Source organism: Mesocricetus auratus, unplaced genomic scaffold, assembly GCF_017639785.1.
Source record: "Mesocricetus auratus isolate SY011 unplaced genomic scaffold, BCM_Maur_2.0 Super-Scaffold_100024, whole genome shotgun sequence".
Taxonomy (NCBI): Eukaryota; Metazoa; Chordata; class Mammalia; order Rodentia; family Cricetidae; genus Mesocricetus; species Mesocricetus auratus.
The window spans coordinates 18,110,685-18,127,727 of NW_024429205.1; the positions used below are offsets into that span (position 1 = coordinate 18,110,685).

General features: G+C 45.6%; 2 protein-coding genes across 2 annotated transcripts; both read right to left on the reverse strand.

The window, feature by feature from the left end:
* Positions 1-749: 749 nt before the first annotated feature.
* Sf3b6 (splicing factor 3b subunit 6) lies at positions 750-7,233 on the reverse strand. Its single transcript, XM_005079090.3, has 4 exons — positions 6,958-7,233; positions 4,157-4,275; positions 1,136-1,274; positions 750-1,003 (listed from the first exon to the last, which is right to left on the reverse strand). The coding sequence occupies exons 1-4, from the start codon at positions 6,985-6,987 to the stop codon at positions 914-916; spliced, it is 378 nt and encodes a 125-aa protein (XP_005079147.1). The 5' UTR covers positions 6,988-7,233; the 3' UTR covers positions 750-913.
* A 329-nt stretch (positions 7,234-7,562) lies between these two features.
* On the reverse strand, positions 7,563-16,130 carry Tp53i3 (tumor protein p53 inducible protein 3). The gene is made up of 5 exons (XM_040730815.1): positions 15,636-16,130; positions 12,557-12,824; positions 10,555-10,764; positions 8,565-8,761; positions 7,563-7,836 (listed from the first exon to the last, which is right to left on the reverse strand). The coding sequence occupies exons 1-5, from the start codon at positions 15,771-15,773 to the stop codon at positions 7,654-7,656; spliced, it is 996 nt and encodes a 331-aa protein (XP_040586749.1). The 5' UTR covers positions 15,774-16,130; the 3' UTR covers positions 7,563-7,653.
* Between the last annotated feature and the right edge of the window lie 913 nt (positions 16,131-17,043).

Here is a 17,043-nt window from a genome sequence, read left to right on the forward strand (position 1 = left end):
CTTAGGAAGGCCTCAAACTCATGGTGATCCTCCTGCCTCAGTTTCCCAAGTGCTGGGATTATAGCTGTGCACTATACTAGCTTTTCATGAGCTCTGGTGTCCTCATGTTACCTCATGGGTTGTTACTAGTTAAAAATGACAAGTCTGGGCAGGTGTGGTGGCGCACGCCTTTAATCCCAGCACTTGGGAGACAGAGGCAGCAGATCTCTGTGATTTGGAACCAGCCTGGTTTACATAGAGAGACCCTGTCTCAAAAAAACAAAATCGAAACAAAAAAAGACAAAAGTCTACAAGTTCCTTTGATGGCTTAGGATTTGGCAAAGGCATTTGCTAGCCAGCCTAAGTTTAATCTCCAAGACCAATTTGGTGGAAGGAGAGAAGCAACTCCTACCAGTCATTCTGACTGCTACACGTTCGTTCGCACTTGAGCATACTTATACACAACAAATAAATATGAACAAAGGACAACAAAACTCCCCAAAAGCACTGTTCTCAAGGCCCTCTATCCCTAGGCTCACCTACAATCCTGCATATGGTTCTCCTGTTTTGTTTGTTCCTGGTATTAAACAGGAGGGGAAGTTTAAGAGAAAGTGGCTGGGAAGTGGTGGCGCATGCTTTTAATCCCAGCAATCAGGAGGTAGAGGTAGGTGATCTCTGTGAGTTCAAGGACAGCCTGGTTTATAGTTCCAGGACAGCTAAGGCTGTTACACAGAAAACCCTCCCCCCAAAAAAGAGAAAACACTGACAGGTTTTACAAAAGCTACAAGTTTACTAACATAATATAAAGATTAGAAAAGTTTCAAACAAGTCATTCTAGGTCTCAAATGAGAAATCACAATATTCAGTATTAATGAAAAAGAAACAAGGTTAACCAGGACCACACAGGGACATATTAAGAGTGAAATCACCCAGCTCATTTGGGCGGGTCTGTATTGATGCCATACTTTTCCTTGAGAAGCTTCAGCTGCTCCTCCTTCTTCTTGGTGTCCATCTTCTGGAATGCCTGTGGGTATGACAAGCACCACAGTTAACGGGCACTGACAGCAGCTAAAGGAGTTCATCAGCAGCACTAGCCCAGAGAAAACCCACCACACACTTCCCAGAGCCAGTGCCACTCTGCGAGGGCCGTACTCACCCGGTTAGCATTGTAATACAAAACCACGAGGTATCTGTTACACACGTTGAATCCTGACAGATGGTCACATGCATTCTTAGCATCAAAGATGTCTTCATAGACCACATAGGCTGTTCCTCTGGTCTCGGGTGTATTTCCTCTGCAGGACAGTTAGAAGATACATTTACCCAAGCACCGACAATTTTCAGTCTTTCTGAATCTGTAACTGGGTTGTTTTGGCACTGAGTGCTGGTATTAAAGGCGTCTGCCACCATCACCTAGGTTGGCACAGTATTTTAAAAAATACTATATATTCAAGCCCTTTATGCCAAATATTCTACCACTGAGCTCTGCAATTGTTTAGAGAGAATATACAGAAATGTTTTATTTAAGTAATTTGAAACCAAACTAAAAAATACCAGAGGGAACAAACATCAGGAGTAGATATGCTAAATGAGCCTGCATTGTTTTTTCCTTTTTGTTTTTCAAGACAGAGTTTTTTTGTGTTGTCCTGGCTGCCCTGGAAGTCACTATGTAGACCAGGTTGGCCTCTAACTCAGCAAGCACCACCACCACCCAGCAAGCCTGTAATTCTTTAATGTGTTCTGACCTGAACTATCTCAAGGACCAGGTACGAAGCTACATAAGCATGAGCACAAAATTGTACCCGTGGGCACAGTAGGGCACACCTTTAATTCCAGAACTTTCGAGACAGAGACAAAGTCAGCCAGGTCTACACAGTGAGTTCCAGGTTAGCCAGGTGTACACAGAGAGACCCTGTCTCAAAATACCATAAAAAAAAAAAAGGCAGGGAGTCAGCATCGTCTGCTGTACATAGCTGTGAAACAGAGACCATGTCTCAAAACAAAACAAAACCCTAACCCTTACGCCACCCTCACCCCAGACTCCAATCTAGGCCTTGCTGGTAAAAGGGAATGAAAAATCATCTCACAATTTAGCCTTTCTAGCTTCAGCTACTTTACATCACACACTGATCTCAGTTATCATTTGTCCTGTATTACATGTACTATTTTTTAAAAAAAGATTTATGTGTATATGTGTATGTGCCTGTGTGCAGGTGTTTACATGTGAGAGTAGGTGCCTTTAGAGGCCAGAAGTGGATGTCAGATCCTTGTGGAGCCTGAGTTACAGGCAGGTGGAAGCCACATAATGTGGGTGTTGGGAACAGAACTTGGACCTTCTGGAAGAGCAGGAAACACTCTTAGCCAGAGTCATCTTTCTAGCCTCTTATTTGTGATTTTAGTAGAAAAGGTAACAACATTAAAAGGCTTTAAAGAATACAAAGTACCAAATGTCTACTACACATCAGCAGAGCCATCAGTTGTCCTGCTGTGTGAAGCTCAGCTAGGTTTTAAAGCCCCATTCTAGAAAATCAGTACTAGCTGGGTGTGGTAGCCTTTAACCCCAGCATTTGGGAAGCAGAAGCAGACAAGTCTGAGTTCAAGGCCAGCCAAGGCTATACAGAGAAACCCTGTCTTGAGATACCAATACAGAAAAGAAAATCAGTACTGGCTAAGCTGGTCAGCACGGTGCCTGGTGCCAAGTAAACAAGAGACCACAGCAAAGGAACAGAAGACCCCTTTCTCAGTGTGCAGCTAAGATCCAGGCTTGCCACACTGAATTCTCCCTAAGACGGGCAGGAGAACTAACAGTGAGAAGGTAAGCATCATCCCTTCCTTCAAGGAGCTAGGTTCATGGAAGAGAGAAACGTTACACAGAAATATGGATCACAGACCAGGGAGCAGAGCCACATAAGGAAAGGAGAGTCAAGATGGAGATGAGTGAGGAGAGCTACTTTAACTGGGATGCTTGGGAAAACTCTCTCTGAAAAGTCCTCCCTGAGGCTGAGAGTTAATTCCATCCTCAGAAAAAGCCACCTTGAGAAATTCTGCTGGCACAAGGTTGATTCAGCTCCAGCCAAGGAACCATAAACAGTTCCAAGGAGCACCCCAGTCAAATGACCCCATCTAGGTGGCCAGGCAATGACTAATCTTGGTAAATAATACCTTCTCATCACAACTGTCCTTGTGGGCAACCATTAGTAACAATTTTGTAATTCCCTTAGCCTCCATGTCAATGAATCCAAAGGTCACCTACTCTTACCCAATCCTGAACAGCCAAGGTACATACCACTCTGCTTGTGGTTTTTTTCCTTTAAAAAACCCTTATAGTTGAAGCCAGGCACCCCATTTTCTGCAGCTGCTGTGCCAATCTGCTGGACAGGGTCCCTGCCAAGGCTTGTAACTTAACATTAAACCTTGGTGGCCTTTTTTTGGGTCTCACAAACTTGGCATAGCAGCCCCAACAGCCGCTTTTAGTTTACCACACTCAACTGCCCAGACTGGCCTCAAACTTGCAATCTTTCTGCCTCAGACTCCAAAGTGGCTCCCATTACAGGTGTCTTCCGCCACAACTGGCTCTTCTGTGGCATCTTCGCAACATTGTCTAACTTTGATTTAACCATCTCTCAATTAAGTATTATCAGTAAGCTTTATAAAGCCATCATACATGGCCATACTACTACTTTATTCACTTATTTTCTTCTTATGCTATTGGTGAATGAACTCAAGGTGTTGCATGTATCCCCAGCCCTATTCATGTGCACATATATGTGCATATACTTCAGAAAACTTACAAAAATATAAGTGGGGCTGGAGTTATAGCTCAGAGGTGTAGCACCCACCTTGGATGTACAAGGCTTTGGGCTCAAACCAACAGGCCCACCCAAAGGTGCTTCCTGAAATAAAAGCTTTAGAAATCCTTTGAGAGGAGCCCTTAAATGGCACATGTTCACATACTGTGTAGATAGTTTACAGTTCAGTTCAGGATTAGAAGATTTTATTACTAAACATTACATGGTACTAGAAAGGTACTTTTACTCAAGAACTTGGTAGTCTCACTGTAAAACAGACACATCACTACACATCACACAGCCCACCCCTGCTGCCAGCTACAACTCTGAGATTATAGATGAGGCAAGCATTTCCTGAAAGAGACATTTCAAGTCCCAGTAAGACTTACACTCTGATTTGACGAATAGGTCCATATTTCCCAAATATATCATACATTTCTTCTGCTGTGATTTTGTATGGCAAATTCCTTATATACAAAATCCGATTTACTTCAGGCGGGAGGCGAATCTAAGATGAGAAATATGTATGATTATGCTGTCGGAGAGCAGGGCTGCCATTGAAAAGAACTCAATGATGCCAAATAAGAATAACAACTACAATCCAATACTACTCAAAGTGGCATGCTCTTGGGAAAAACAACAGAGCACCACACAGGGGAGACTACAAGCAGGACCTGAAACTTTTGGCTACTCCCATTTAACAAGTATTTCCCACTTCATTCACAGATCCTTAAGTCTCCTGGGGAAAGAAAAGGCGGTAAAATCCCACTCATAAGCTTTCCATCTTAAGAACTAGTGTCAATGACTTCTCTTTTATTCTTTTTTTTTTTTTTTTTTTTTTTTTTCGAGACAGGGTTTCTCTGTATTGGTTTGGAGGCTGTCCTGGAACTTGCTTTGTAGACCAGGCTGGACTCAGAACTCACAGAGATCTGCCTGCCTCTGCGGAAAGTAATTCTACTAGTATCTCTTCATTCCAGAGTTCAATTCTCAAATGTCTAGGGTGCCTGCCTGTTGTTCCTCCTCCATACTCCATTTCTTCCTGACACCTGTATTTCCTCACAATCTTTGACATTAAAATATTGTTACATAGTTTGTTACTTTCTTGACCCATTATATATTCCTCACTCTACACTCTTCCTACTCCGAAAAATCATAGCTCACTCCTTGCTAATACGGTTAATTATACGCAGACAAAAGATTTCTCAAAAACTACTTATTGACACAATTGTGGCACATGTACATGTAATACAATAATAAAATTTTAAAAGGTTATTCCTACATCAAGTGAGTAGTGGTAATAAAGGTTTGTTTTTGTTGTTGTTGCTGGTTTTCTTTTTCCCCTGAGACAGGGTTTCTCTGTATTGCTTTGGAGCCTGTCCAGGAATTTGCTGTGGAGACCAGGCTGGCTTTGAACTCACAGAGATCCACCTGCCTCTGCCTCCCGAGTGCTGGAACTAAGGCATTTGCCACCATTGCCTGGCTCTTTTTTTTTTTTTTTTTAAGTTTTATAATCAACAACTACCAGGCAAAAATATATTTCTCTAATAAATCTACTTTCTCACTCTGTAAAACATTGTGTAACCCCTCTTTCTTCTGTCCTAAAACCTCACAATCATCATTACCTGTAAAACTGAAAGGGCTGTATACTCTTCTCTGCCAACCCAGATTTCTTTCTTTCTTTCTTTCTTTCTTTCTTCCTTCCTTCCTTTCTTTCTTTCTTTCTTTCTTTTTTTTTGGTTTTTAGAGACAGGGTTTCTCTGTATTGTCTTGGTGCCTGTCCTGGAACTCCATTGGTAGAACAGGATGGCCTCAAACTCACAGAGATCCGACTGCCTCGGCCTCCCAAGTGCTGGGATTAAAGGCGTGCGCCACTAACGCCTAGCTTCAACCCAGACTTCTTGATGAAAACAGGTATGACCAAATGGTAAGCACTATATATTCCTATTACTAAACTTTAATCATCCATGTCCATTCCATTTTTCTTCTACTGCTATACTAACCGCTCATCTACTCAAAATCACTTCTTTAATTATTTTCCTTTTTTCTGTTGTGGTATGAGGTGCTTGGGACCAAATCCAGGGACTCAAGCATTCTAGGAAACACTCTACACTGAGCCACATTTCCAGCTTCAATCCTGGACTTAATACATTTTCCTTCTTTTGTCAGGTTTCTAACATTCTACTGCTCTTGTTGGCATATACAATGCACTTTATGTATCTTTAGAACAATTCAATTTCTCTATTAGTAAGAGAACTCAGAGGACCAACTCTTTGCAGTTCTCTTTTTCTTAATTCCCGCCATCTTTTCATCCTATGGGTACCAAGTTTTCATTCATTGAAATGATTCAAATAAGCCGGGCGTTGGTGGTGCACGCCTTTAATCCCAGCACTCGGGAGGCAGAGGCAGGCGGATCTCTGTGAGTTCGAGGCCAGCTTGGTCTACTAAGTGAGTTCCAGGACAGCGGTAGGACAAAATCTGCACTAGTATACCCACTGGCCTGTCTTTGTTTTGAAGTAATTCTAAGTTTTAACCGTTGCCTACTTTCTTGAAAGGTTTTTGTTTTCCCTCTATGTAACAGTCATGGCTGTTCTGGAGCTCACTCTGTAAACCAGGTTGTCATCGAACTCACTGAGATCCACCTGCCTCTGCTCCCAAGTGCTGGGATTAAAGGCGTGCGCCACCACCCAGCAATAAGAATGACATTAATTCACCATTATATGTCTAACACTTAACACTGGCATGTGGCACATAGTAGGTGTTAAATAAATACAACTCATGAATTGCTTTCCATTTGTAAAACCAGATACATGGCAGGTGCTTAAACATATTAACAGATAACTCCCAAAGTTCTACATGCAATTAAAACCCCAGCCTCCAGCTGGCAGTAAAAACAGTTACTGAGTGCGTCTGTGCTTCGACTTTTTAAGACTCAGAAGATGCTAGGGGAGGTCAAGCAGCAGAGCCTGCAGACCTTACACTCTCGAGGATGCCAGCGGGCTCTCAGGAGGGGTGGGGGCGGAAAGTCGCTCAAGGCACACACCCCTGAGCATAAGGCCAGGATGGACTCTCCTCTGACCGAGTAGGAAACGGCCTTCCCCGCCTGTGGCCGGAGGACAGGAACCCTCCCGCCCACGCCGCGACAGTCAAGCCACGAGATCGTTCCCCTTCCGCGCAGAAAGCGGGTACTCACGTTCGCCCTCTTGGCCGCTTGCATCGCCATCTTGGCGGGCTGTGGGAGGCTACCGCGGGATTCCTCCGAGTACCTCTAAAGGTCGGTCGCCGGCGAGGGCGACACGGTGTCAGACACAGACTATCAACAGCCAGGTAGAGCCGGAAGCTGTTACAGCACCTCCGGAAAGACCGCGTCCGTAACTAAGACGTGTTGACGTCTTCGAAAAGATGCTCAAGACCAAACTACCGGGGAACGTCCTCAGACCGGAAGGCGAAAAGGCGAGCTCCACGATGCTTCCGGATACCGAACAGGAAGGGGCGGAGCGAAGACTACAGGAAGGGAGGTGTTCCTGCTGGGAGGGGCGGGACTTGAGGACAGAGAGGGCGGAGTCAACGTGAGGACCTAGCTCCACAGGGTAGCGGCTTAGGTGGGCGTGGCGCTGCAAAGGTGGGCGTGGCGAGCTTTCTGCACGCTTAGCGCATCCTACAGGGTTCTGAATCTGAACTGTATCCACAACACTAGTCGGGGGCTCTGCATCTCAGGTCGCCCATCACCTGATGGTCCTGATTCCCACCTCATCCTTGTCCACGTACTGGGTCTCCGACAGAGAGCACACACCTCCCTTCACAAACACTCTTTTTATTTTGTTAGATCCCCTTTACAGGGGCGGACCTGGGAGCAGAACCCACTCCAAGTTTGCTTTGGAGTCCTCCTTCACTGGGGCAGCTCCAAGACGATTTTGCCCACGTTCTTGTTAGCCTCCATGTACTCGTGGGCCGCTTGAATATCAGTCGCCTGGTAGACTCTGTCCAGAACTGGCAGCAGACGTTGGGGGCTGTCCTTAGAGAAGTAGGGCAGAATCTGCTCCGTGAAAGTTTTCACCAGCGTTTGTTTGTACTAAGGAAAAGAACATCAACCTGAGAGAGGCTTTGCCCTGTCATTCCCCATCCTACTTGGTCTTAATGATGTCTGAGCACCTGAAACAGCACACCCCTTTACTTCCCCGTACTAAAGAGCATGCTTTCAAATGTGCAGCCTCAATCTGTACCAGGTGAGGTTGAAGGCTGCAGTAAAATACTAGTGTAACTGACAGACTTACAGGGTGTCAAGACCAAAGGAATGCTTAAGCCTTATCTTCCCCGTTAGGCGCGAAACCTTCTCAAAGCTGGTGCCTGCTAGAATGTTACAGAAGACTTTGGGAACATAAATTTGTTAAAGGTACCAGCTTATTTGCCTAATAGGCTTTCCTTTTTCCTCCTTTTTTTTTTTAAGACAGGGTTTCTCAGCCGGGCGTTGGTGGCACACGCCTTTAATCCCAGCACTCGGGAGGCAGAGGCAGGCGGATCTCTGTGAGTTCGAGGCCAGCCTGGACTACCAAGCGAGTTCCAGGACAGCCTCCAAAGCCACAGAGAAACCCTGTCTCGAAAAACAAACAAACAAAAAAAGATATATATATATATATATATATATCCAGAATATGCCAGAGGCTTAATCTGGATTAGTTCTTGAACACATCTGTCCACAAGATGGTCGTTTCTTTATAGGCTCCTGAGAGCTATGAATGGGTATGTTCAAAAGCAGATTTCTGGGTGACAGTCACACTTTGTTTTTCACTCATTACTCACCTTATTATCCCTAGATCGCAACAAACTAGTGATCAGACTCCCTCGTTTGAAAAGTAGCTTTGAAAACAGGGGCCCACTAACATCAGCTCCTCCTATTAAACCGTAGAGAACCCAGCGACCGTCAAGAGCAAGGCAGTTGACATTCTTCTCCCAATAGGATCCACCTATGCAGTCTAGAATAAGATCAACTCCAACACCTTCCAAAGGGGGAAAGATTGATAATAATGTTAGACACACAAAAATTGGTACAAATAAGATTTCATGGTATATTTGTAGATATGTGAGTAAAAATAAATGTAGGTGTGGCGGTGCATGCAGTAACCCCAGCACTTGGAGGTTGAGACAGGAGGATCTCAGGTTCTAGGCTAGAGGCTAGCCTGGGGTACATAGTGAAGCCTTGCCTCAAAGTAACAAATCAATGGCAAGTGCATTTGCAACTAAAAATATTGGCCATAGAAATATTGTTGTAAATGGAATTACATAAAAGCATTCTATAACAGCATGTATAACATAGTGCATCTTTTATGAGTCCCCGGTCCCCACCTCAGCATAGCAGGAGGGAAACAACTACTCCAGGACCTGGGATCTCACCTCACCCCAAACAGTACAGTCCCACTGGCATCCAGGCATGAGTAGGAGGAGGAAAGAGGAAGTCTACTCCCGGCTGCAGAGCAGAGGATCGTCCACATCTAAGACAGGGGGTCTGCACTGGGTTATCAGAGTCACAGCTTGCTAACCTCGTTCTCACCTCTCCTTTTCTACCCACAAGAAAAACAGAAAATGATGAATGGAAAAAAAGCCAGAATTGAGCTACGTTGTAGCTCAATCGGTAGTCTACCCAACATGCATAAAGCCCTTGTTTGGTCTCCAGAATCATATAAACCAAGCAAGGTGGTGTACACCTGCAATTCCAGCACTCAGAAGATAGAGATGGTTGAATCAGAAGTTCAAGGTCACTCTCAGCTGCAGCAAGTTTGAGCCCAGCCTGAATACAAGAAACTCTGTCTTCAAAAAAATCCAGATTTGTTATTGAACACACGCAGGCGCACACACATACACACCCCTACTTACCTGCTTAAGGAGTTCTCAACCAGCCCTACTCTGACCATCTCTAGATTAGTCTGTGCTGAAGGCTTCCTGTTAACTCATTATAGAGTGAGTGACTATTTGGGAAGAATGGACCCTGAATAATCTCATGTCAACTCTGTGTGACTATGCAGTTTCTAGACATATATGAACCACATTACTTGCAAGAGTGTATATTGTGGGTTAGAGATGGAGTTCTTGCCCTGCGTGAACATGGACAACATTGAAATAATCTATCTTGAGCTGGAGAGAGGCACAGTGGTTAAAAACACTAGATGGTCTTCCAGAGGTCCTGAGTTCAATTCCCAGCAATCACATGATGGTTCACAACCATCTGTAATGAATGAGATCTGGTGCCCCCTTCTGGCCCGCAGAAATACATGCAGATAGAACACTGTATACATAATAAATAAATCTTTTTTATTTTCTTTCGAGGCAGGGTTTCTCTGTGGCTTTGGAGGCTGTCCTGGTACTAGCTCTTGTAGACCAAGCTGGTCTCGACCTAATAGAGATCCACCTGCCTCTGCCTCTGGGTGGCACACACCTTTAATCCCAGCACTCAGGAGGCAGAGGCCAGCCTGGTCTACAGAGTGAGTTCCAGGACAGCCTCCAAAACAATACAGAGAAACCCTGTCTCGAAAAACCAAAACCAAACAAACAAAAAAAACAAGCCAAACAAACAAACAAAAACAAAAACAAAAACGATCTTAGGCCCTAGTGCTTGTTGCCAGTCTCTAGCAATCAAACACCATAATACACCAGTTTGGCCAGGGCAGTTATCGCCCCTTCAGCAAAGTCTAGGCTGACCCACAACACTGGCAACCGTGGAGACCAAGATTTCAAGATTTCATTTAATCTTTTTTTTTTCTTCCACATTTACTGAGTTGCAGAAGGAGTGACTTACCATTAGTAAATCTCAGGGTTGCTTCAGAAAAATCTTCTCTATAATTGAATCCAGCAGCAGCCCCAAGCTTTTCTGCCATTTGAAGCTTATGCTGGGAGCCAGCTGTAACCAGCGGAATAGCACCAGCCTTCCGAGTCAGTTGGATGGCAGCTGTCCCCACGCCACTTGACCCTGCGTGGATCAGCACATAGTCTCCAACCTGAACATTGCCTGTGATGAAAAGGGTAGAAATTGTCGTTCCTCTGTCCAACTATAGCAATAGCCATAATACCACCTGGCTCTTGAACCAAATGCCAAATATCTTGCTTTCTGAAGGGACACACTGACAGTTCTCTCTGTCTCTCTGACTCTGTCTCTCTTTTCTCTTTTTCTTTTTTCACTTACTGCCTCTGATCAAGTGGGAAATGGGCTATTGTTACAAAACTCTTGGTAGCCAGCCACATCCATTATCTCTATTTGAAATATGAAATAACACCCAAATGCATATACCTACATGCATACTTTTAAAAGCAAGAATAACCCCCGCTTCCCACTGTCATCACTTGAAGTCAGTCCCTTTTCAGCTGATCTCACTGGTCTAAGCCTCACACATAGACACCACACTCCACCCCAAATGTGTGGGAACACCAGACCTTGAGCAGAGACCCACTTCCCCTTCTGCCTGGGAGTAGGCAGCTGTAAGACAATGTTTAGTAAAAACATGTTTACTAAAAACGATACAATAAGTTCCTGGCCACTTCCCCTTCTGCCTGGGAGTAGGCAGCTGTAAGACAATGTTTAGTAAAAACCTGTTTACTAAAAATGATACAATAAGTTCCTGGGAAAGGCCTTCCCACAGAAACCGCCCTGACCTCGACCTTGTCCAAAGACTAACCGCACCTTCAAAAACCCACACACATCCACCTCTGGTGTCAGAGCAGAACCAGCCAAGGGAGAGGAGAGAGCAGAAGTTTCTCTGGTGGGAACTTTTCTTAGGAAGTTTTTCGTGAACCTTTTTGGAGCCTGTTTAAAGTTTTCTTTATATCATTGAACGAGTCTCTGTGTTGTCAATACCCGACACCCTCCGCACGTTCTCGGACATAGGCCGAGCAGCAGACGTGACACAAATGGAGCTTTCTTTTTTTTTTTTTTCCGAGACAGGGTTTCTCTGTATTGTTTTGGAGGCTGTCCTGGAACTCACTCTGTAGACCAGGCTTGCCTCGAACTTACAGAGATCTGCCTGCCTCTGCCTCCCAAGTGCTTGGATTAAAGGTGTGAGCCACCACGCCCGGCTGGAGCGTTCTTTATCATCTTCCTCCCACCCCACAAAACGGGGAGCAACTTTTTGGCTTTGCACTAAATCCAAACAGTTTGGCATTCAAGGCCTTCAATCTGCTCAGTCTCATCTTTTACAAATGACAACAACTATCCCTCCTCTCTGAGTGGAACAGCTGTCCTCACCTTGATGCACCTTTTGTCTACCACAAATCAAGTCATTTTGTTCCTAAAAGCTATCTATGGCCACCCACGCTGACATCAAGTCTGCCTCTTCTATTACACTGGACCCCAAAGAGAAGTCTGCATTATCTGAGGTGGGGATTACTGCTAAATCTTTTGTTAAAATGTCCATAGTCCAGCTTGGTGTTGGTGTCACACGCCTTTAATCCCAGCACTCGGGAGGCAGAGGCAGGCGGATCTCTGTGAGTTCGAGGCCAGGCTGGACCGACAGCCTCCAAAACAATACAGAGAAACCCTGTCTCGTAAAACCAAAAAAAAAAAAAAAAAAAAAAAAGATGTTCATAGTCCTCCTGTCTGCTAACCATGGTTCTCACCCCCCCCCATATCAAACCATTTTAACGTGGTTTGATGGTCTGACATTGTTAGCGGACCAACAAGGTATGCTGGGTGTCTCAGAGGACTGCTGGGGTTTGGAGAAGGTATCCTGGAGGATTGCTAGGGTTGGGGACATTGTCTCACTGGAGAGTGAGCCATACTGTGTGAAGTGAGCATCAGGCATCCTCACCTACAAGGTGTAAGAGCTGAAAGGCAGTAATCCAGGCCTCTGGGATGGCTGCAGCTTGAGACAGGCTCAGTCCTTCTGGGATAGGCATAAGGAGATCTTCAGGGACAGTGACATACTGAGCTTGGCCTCCACCAGGCAGCAAAGCCATGGCCAAATCCCCGATCTTCCAGTGTCCTTGGCAGCCAGGGCCCAGCTCAGCCACATGTCCTGATGCTTCAAGTCCCAAAATGCTACTGGCTCCTGGGGGTGGGGCATACTGGCCCAGTCTCTGCAGGAGGAGAGGCACATTAAATAGGAGCGTGGTCAGAGACCTGTGTGTCACCATCCGTGGCCCCTCTCCATAGCTCTTCCCTTTCTCAGAGAAGAAAATCAGAATGGTTTGGTTTTTTGTTTTGTCTTGTTATTTGTTTATTTATTTATTTATTGGTTTTTCAAGACAAGGTTTCTCTGTGTAGCCTTGGCTGTTCTATTATTTACTATGTAGACCAGGCTGGCCTCACACTCACAGAAATCTGCCATCTCTGCCTCCCAAGTGCTGGGATTAAGCCGGGCAGTGGTGGCGCACGCCTTTAATCCCAGCACTCGGGAGGCAGAGACAGGCGGATCTCTGTGCGTTCGAGGCCAGGCTGGACCGATAGCCTCCGAAACAATACAGAGAAACCCTGTCTCGTAAAAAACAAAAAAACAAAAAACAAAACCAAGTGCTGGGATTAAAGGCATGCGCCACCAATGCCCGGCTCCAGTTTTGGAGGTAAGGAAAACAGAGAGGGAGATGGCTGGGTTTATGCAAATAAAAGGCTACGGTCACAAAGGCTTTAGACCTCCAGACATAACTGGAGCTTTGCATCAGAACCATTTCAAACTACAATTGCCTGCCTCTGACATGTTAATTTTAAAAAGTTCACTGATTCTGATGCACATTTCTTTCTGTGTGTGTGCATGCAGGCACGTATGTGTGTGGCATGTATAAGGAATCCGGAGGTCAATACTGAGTGTGTTCCTAATTGCTCTCCACCTTATATTTTGACACAGGGTCACTCACTGAACCTAGAGTTGTTCAACTAGACTGGCTGGCCAGCAAGCCCCAGAGATTCTTCTATCTCTGGGGGATTCTCCTGTCTCTGGGATGACAGGCACATACCTGTTTTGTTGTTGTTGTTTGTTTTAAGATTTATTTTTATTTTATGTGAATTAGTGTTTTGCCTACATGTATGTCTGTGTGAGGATGCCAGATTCCTGGAACTGGAGTTACAGACAGTTGTGAGCTGCCATGCGGGTGCTGGGAATCAAACCCCAGTCCTCTGGAAGAGCAGCCGGTGCTCTTAACCTCTGAGCCGTCTCTCCAGCCCACGCACCTGGTTTTTAATTATTGTGTTGGCAGTCCAAACTCAGGTCTTCATGTTTGTTTCACAAGCAGCTCACCAGCAGAGTCATCGTCCCAGCCCCTGATGTACATTTCTAATTGATCTGCCCAGCTCAGCTGTGACAAGTATTGTGCTGGAGTTCGCAGTATCTGCAGTACTGGAGACAAACCCAGAGCTATGCCGGCTAGGCAGGCATGCTGCCAACTGTACTATGCCCTCCCTTCCTTCCTGGCGTACATCTGCTTCATTTCGTTTGTTTGTTTGTGTGGTACTGAGGACCTTGAGCATGTCGGACAAATATTCTACGAGTTATGCTCCTGGCCTTACTTCACTTCATTTTTATAGTTGGTTTAACACCACCAGCCTCCCCCATCCCCTTCCCCCCCGCCCCTGAGGTCTTTCTTTGTAGCCCAGGCTGCCTCAAACTTGAGGTAATTTTCCTGCCTCAGCCCCTACAGTGATGGGATCATTCTTAAAACTGTAGGCTGCCTTGGTGGTGCACGTTTTATAAATGTCAGCATTCAGAGACTGACTTGGGAAGGTCTCAAGTTTGAGACCATCCTGGGCTATGTAGGGTTAAAACAACTTATTATTATTATTATATTTATTTTTAATTTATTTTACTATTAATTTTGTTAATATCATTAAAATTATTAAAACAAATTCAAGTTAAAAAAAATAAAAAGCGCTGGGCGTTGGTGGTGCATGCCTTTAATCCCAGCACTTGGGAAGCAGAGGCAGTTGGATCTCTGTGAGTTCGAGGCCAGCCTGGTCTACAGAGTGAGTTCCAGGACAGCCTCCAAAACACTACAGAAAAACCCTGTCTCGAAAAACCAAAAGAAAAAAAAATTCTAAAGTGAAAAAACAATAAATAAAAGATGCCTGTCAGCACTCCCTCTTGTGGTTGGACTTTAATTTTTTTTTTTTGAGCCAGTTAGTTTCTTTGGGTTACTTACAGGGGTATTGGTGAGAAGTTATTTATTTATAACTTATTAATCAGTCCACATCAGTGCACACAGTTTGCTTCCTTAGCTCTTCCTGTGCTACTTGGAAGCCAGCCTATTTCCAAGAGTCCGTTTAAAAAACGGGAGTGGGGGGTGTGGAGTGGGTGTGGCAGGTTAAATTCAAGGCCTGAGAGAGAAAATCCTAAGCAAAGTTTAACTAACAAGTAGTTAGTTCCAATTTGGGTTCCATGGGCACAACGGTTTAGATAAGTCATTTATGAAATCCAGGGTATGAATCTGAAGGGACCATGTATGACCTTGTTCTAGGTCTTTCTTAGTGACTTTATCTGTAAAATATAGACTTGTCTGAGGAATTTATTAGGGGCAGGTGTACCCTCCCACACCCTCTCCGTTTCAACAAATGGTACTTCCCTGTCCATTTCCGGGATGCCAGGAGAGAGAATGAGCCAACACATAGTGGATTCTTGCTTTGCAAACACCCTTGTTTTTGTTTCCTTGTGGAGGATCACCCAGGGCCTGGAGCATGATAGGCAAAGGCTCTACCAATGAGCTACAACCCCAGCACAGCCCCTCCCTTAGGGAAACAAAGTGGCTACTTGGCTTTGGGTCTCAGAACCCCCAGCACAGCTGTTCTAATGGATGCTGCAGGCAACACCCCAATCCCCAGCCTTCTTTGTCCGGTCAGGCCACTGAAGACAGAGGATGAGCCCTGGAGTCCACCCTGTACGTACTGTTGGAAACCCTGGGTACCTGGAGTAAGTCGGCCCTGTTCAAGGCGCTGGCTGCCACCTTCAGGAGGACTTCACCCTCTCCTGGTCTCGGCTTGGCCACCTCCTTCAGGTAGAGGTTTTCTGGTCCACCTGGCTGGTCAAAGTGCACTGCCAGCATGCTGTCTGAGAACACTGGGCAGACAGGCAGGCAGGCAGGCAGGAAACCCAGGCTCAGAAGGGTTTGAATAGGACACCCTTGTGCAGCACCCACCGCTAGTGGCTGCTGGCACAGATCCTGGATCCTGTCTCCCAGGACCTTGCAATCCCTACACCAGCTCTTGGACCCGGAAGACAAGGTTTTAAAAACCCCGTCCAGGCCTGGAAATAGGGAAGCGCTGCAACAGATTACACTGTTTCTGGGTTGAAATCCCAGGTCCTGTCGACAGGCCCCTTCAGGCCATGGAGATAACTAAGCTGGTTCAGCAGGTACTGCTCGGCTTGGCTCCTTCGGGTGCTGGTGGCCGCACCCCAGAGCCAAGGGACCGCCCTCAGCTGCCACTGGAAGGACTGCCTGAACTCTGAGCAGTCCAAGGGGTGGGACTGAAGGCAGCCAAGCCAACCTCTTGTCCTTTTCACCCTTTAAAATGCAAAGCTACAGGGTGGCAGTCTGGATATTCTTTACCTCGGCTTCTGGGACATGGAAGCTCTCATTTAGGAGACAGAACTTCCCTCTTTACTGAACGACTTAGACTCAGCTGCAATCTCAGACCTAGATATTCCTGTTTTCCAATCAAGTCAGGCTCTCCTTGGACTGTTTACGCTACAGCTCTAGTGCTAGAAAGTTAGACCAAGCTACCTTGCCTATTGTGGCATAGAATATAGGAGACAAAAATAATTAAAGAGCTCCACTGCTTCCCCAGAAGTTTCAGGTTACCTCTCTGGGTGTCAGGGCCTCTGTATCCCATCACAATGACTCACTTTCAACTAGTTTGTTTGCATCTAGACATTTTGTTTAGAAGGGTCATATGTAAGATTAAGGGTTTCTTACACTATTTAGAGACCCTCTTGGTCTTTGTAAAGTACACTGTAGAGGAACCTGGAAAACAGTATATTCACATAAGTAATCATTATCCTTAAGGGTAATGGCAATCCAGTCTGGCCAAAGCAGAGTTAAGTTTGTAGTTCTCAGGCTTTCTCTTGGCCAAAGATCCAAGCCATTTCCTCCTTAGAAGCAATGCCTGAAGTTTGTAATGAAGGGAGCACTGGAGGGTGCACTGGATGGAGCACTGGAGGGTGCACTGGAGGGTGTACTGGAGAGAGCACTGGATGGAGCACTGGAGGGTGCACTGGATGGAGCACTGGATGGAGCATTGAAGGGTGCACTGGATGGAGCACTGAAGGGTACACTGGAGGGAGCACTGAAGGGTATACTGGAGGGAGCAAGGAAG

What these genes read in the sequence shown, in the direction of transcription:
- Tp53i3 (XM_040730815.1), bottom strand. Translation starts at nt 15,773, where the DNA reads ATGCTGGCAGTGCACTTTGACCAGCCAGGTGGACCAGAAAACCTCTAC. An exon ending in TCAGCTCTTACACCTTGTAG is followed by an intron (nt 10,765 to 12,556) that starts GTGAGGATGCCT and finishes TTTTCATCACAG; the next exon opens with GCAATGTTCAGGTTGGAGAC. An exon ending in AACCCTGAGATTTACTAATG is followed by an intron (nt 8,762 to 10,554) that starts GTAAGTCACTCC and finishes CCCCTTTGGAAG; the next exon opens with GTGTTGGAGTTGATCTTATT.
- Sf3b6 (XM_005079090.3), bottom strand. Translation starts at nt 6,987, where the DNA reads ATGGCGATGCAAGCGGCCAAGAGGGCGAAC. An exon ending in AAGCGGCCAAGAGGGCGAAC is followed by an intron (nt 4,276 to 6,957) that starts GTGAGTACCCGC and finishes TTCTCATCTTAG; the next exon opens with ATTCGCCTCCCGCCTGAAGT. An exon ending in TGTATTACAATGCTAACCGG is followed by an intron (nt 1,004 to 1,135) that starts GTGAGTACGGCC and finishes TCATACCCACAG; the next exon opens with GCATTCCAGAAGATGGACAC.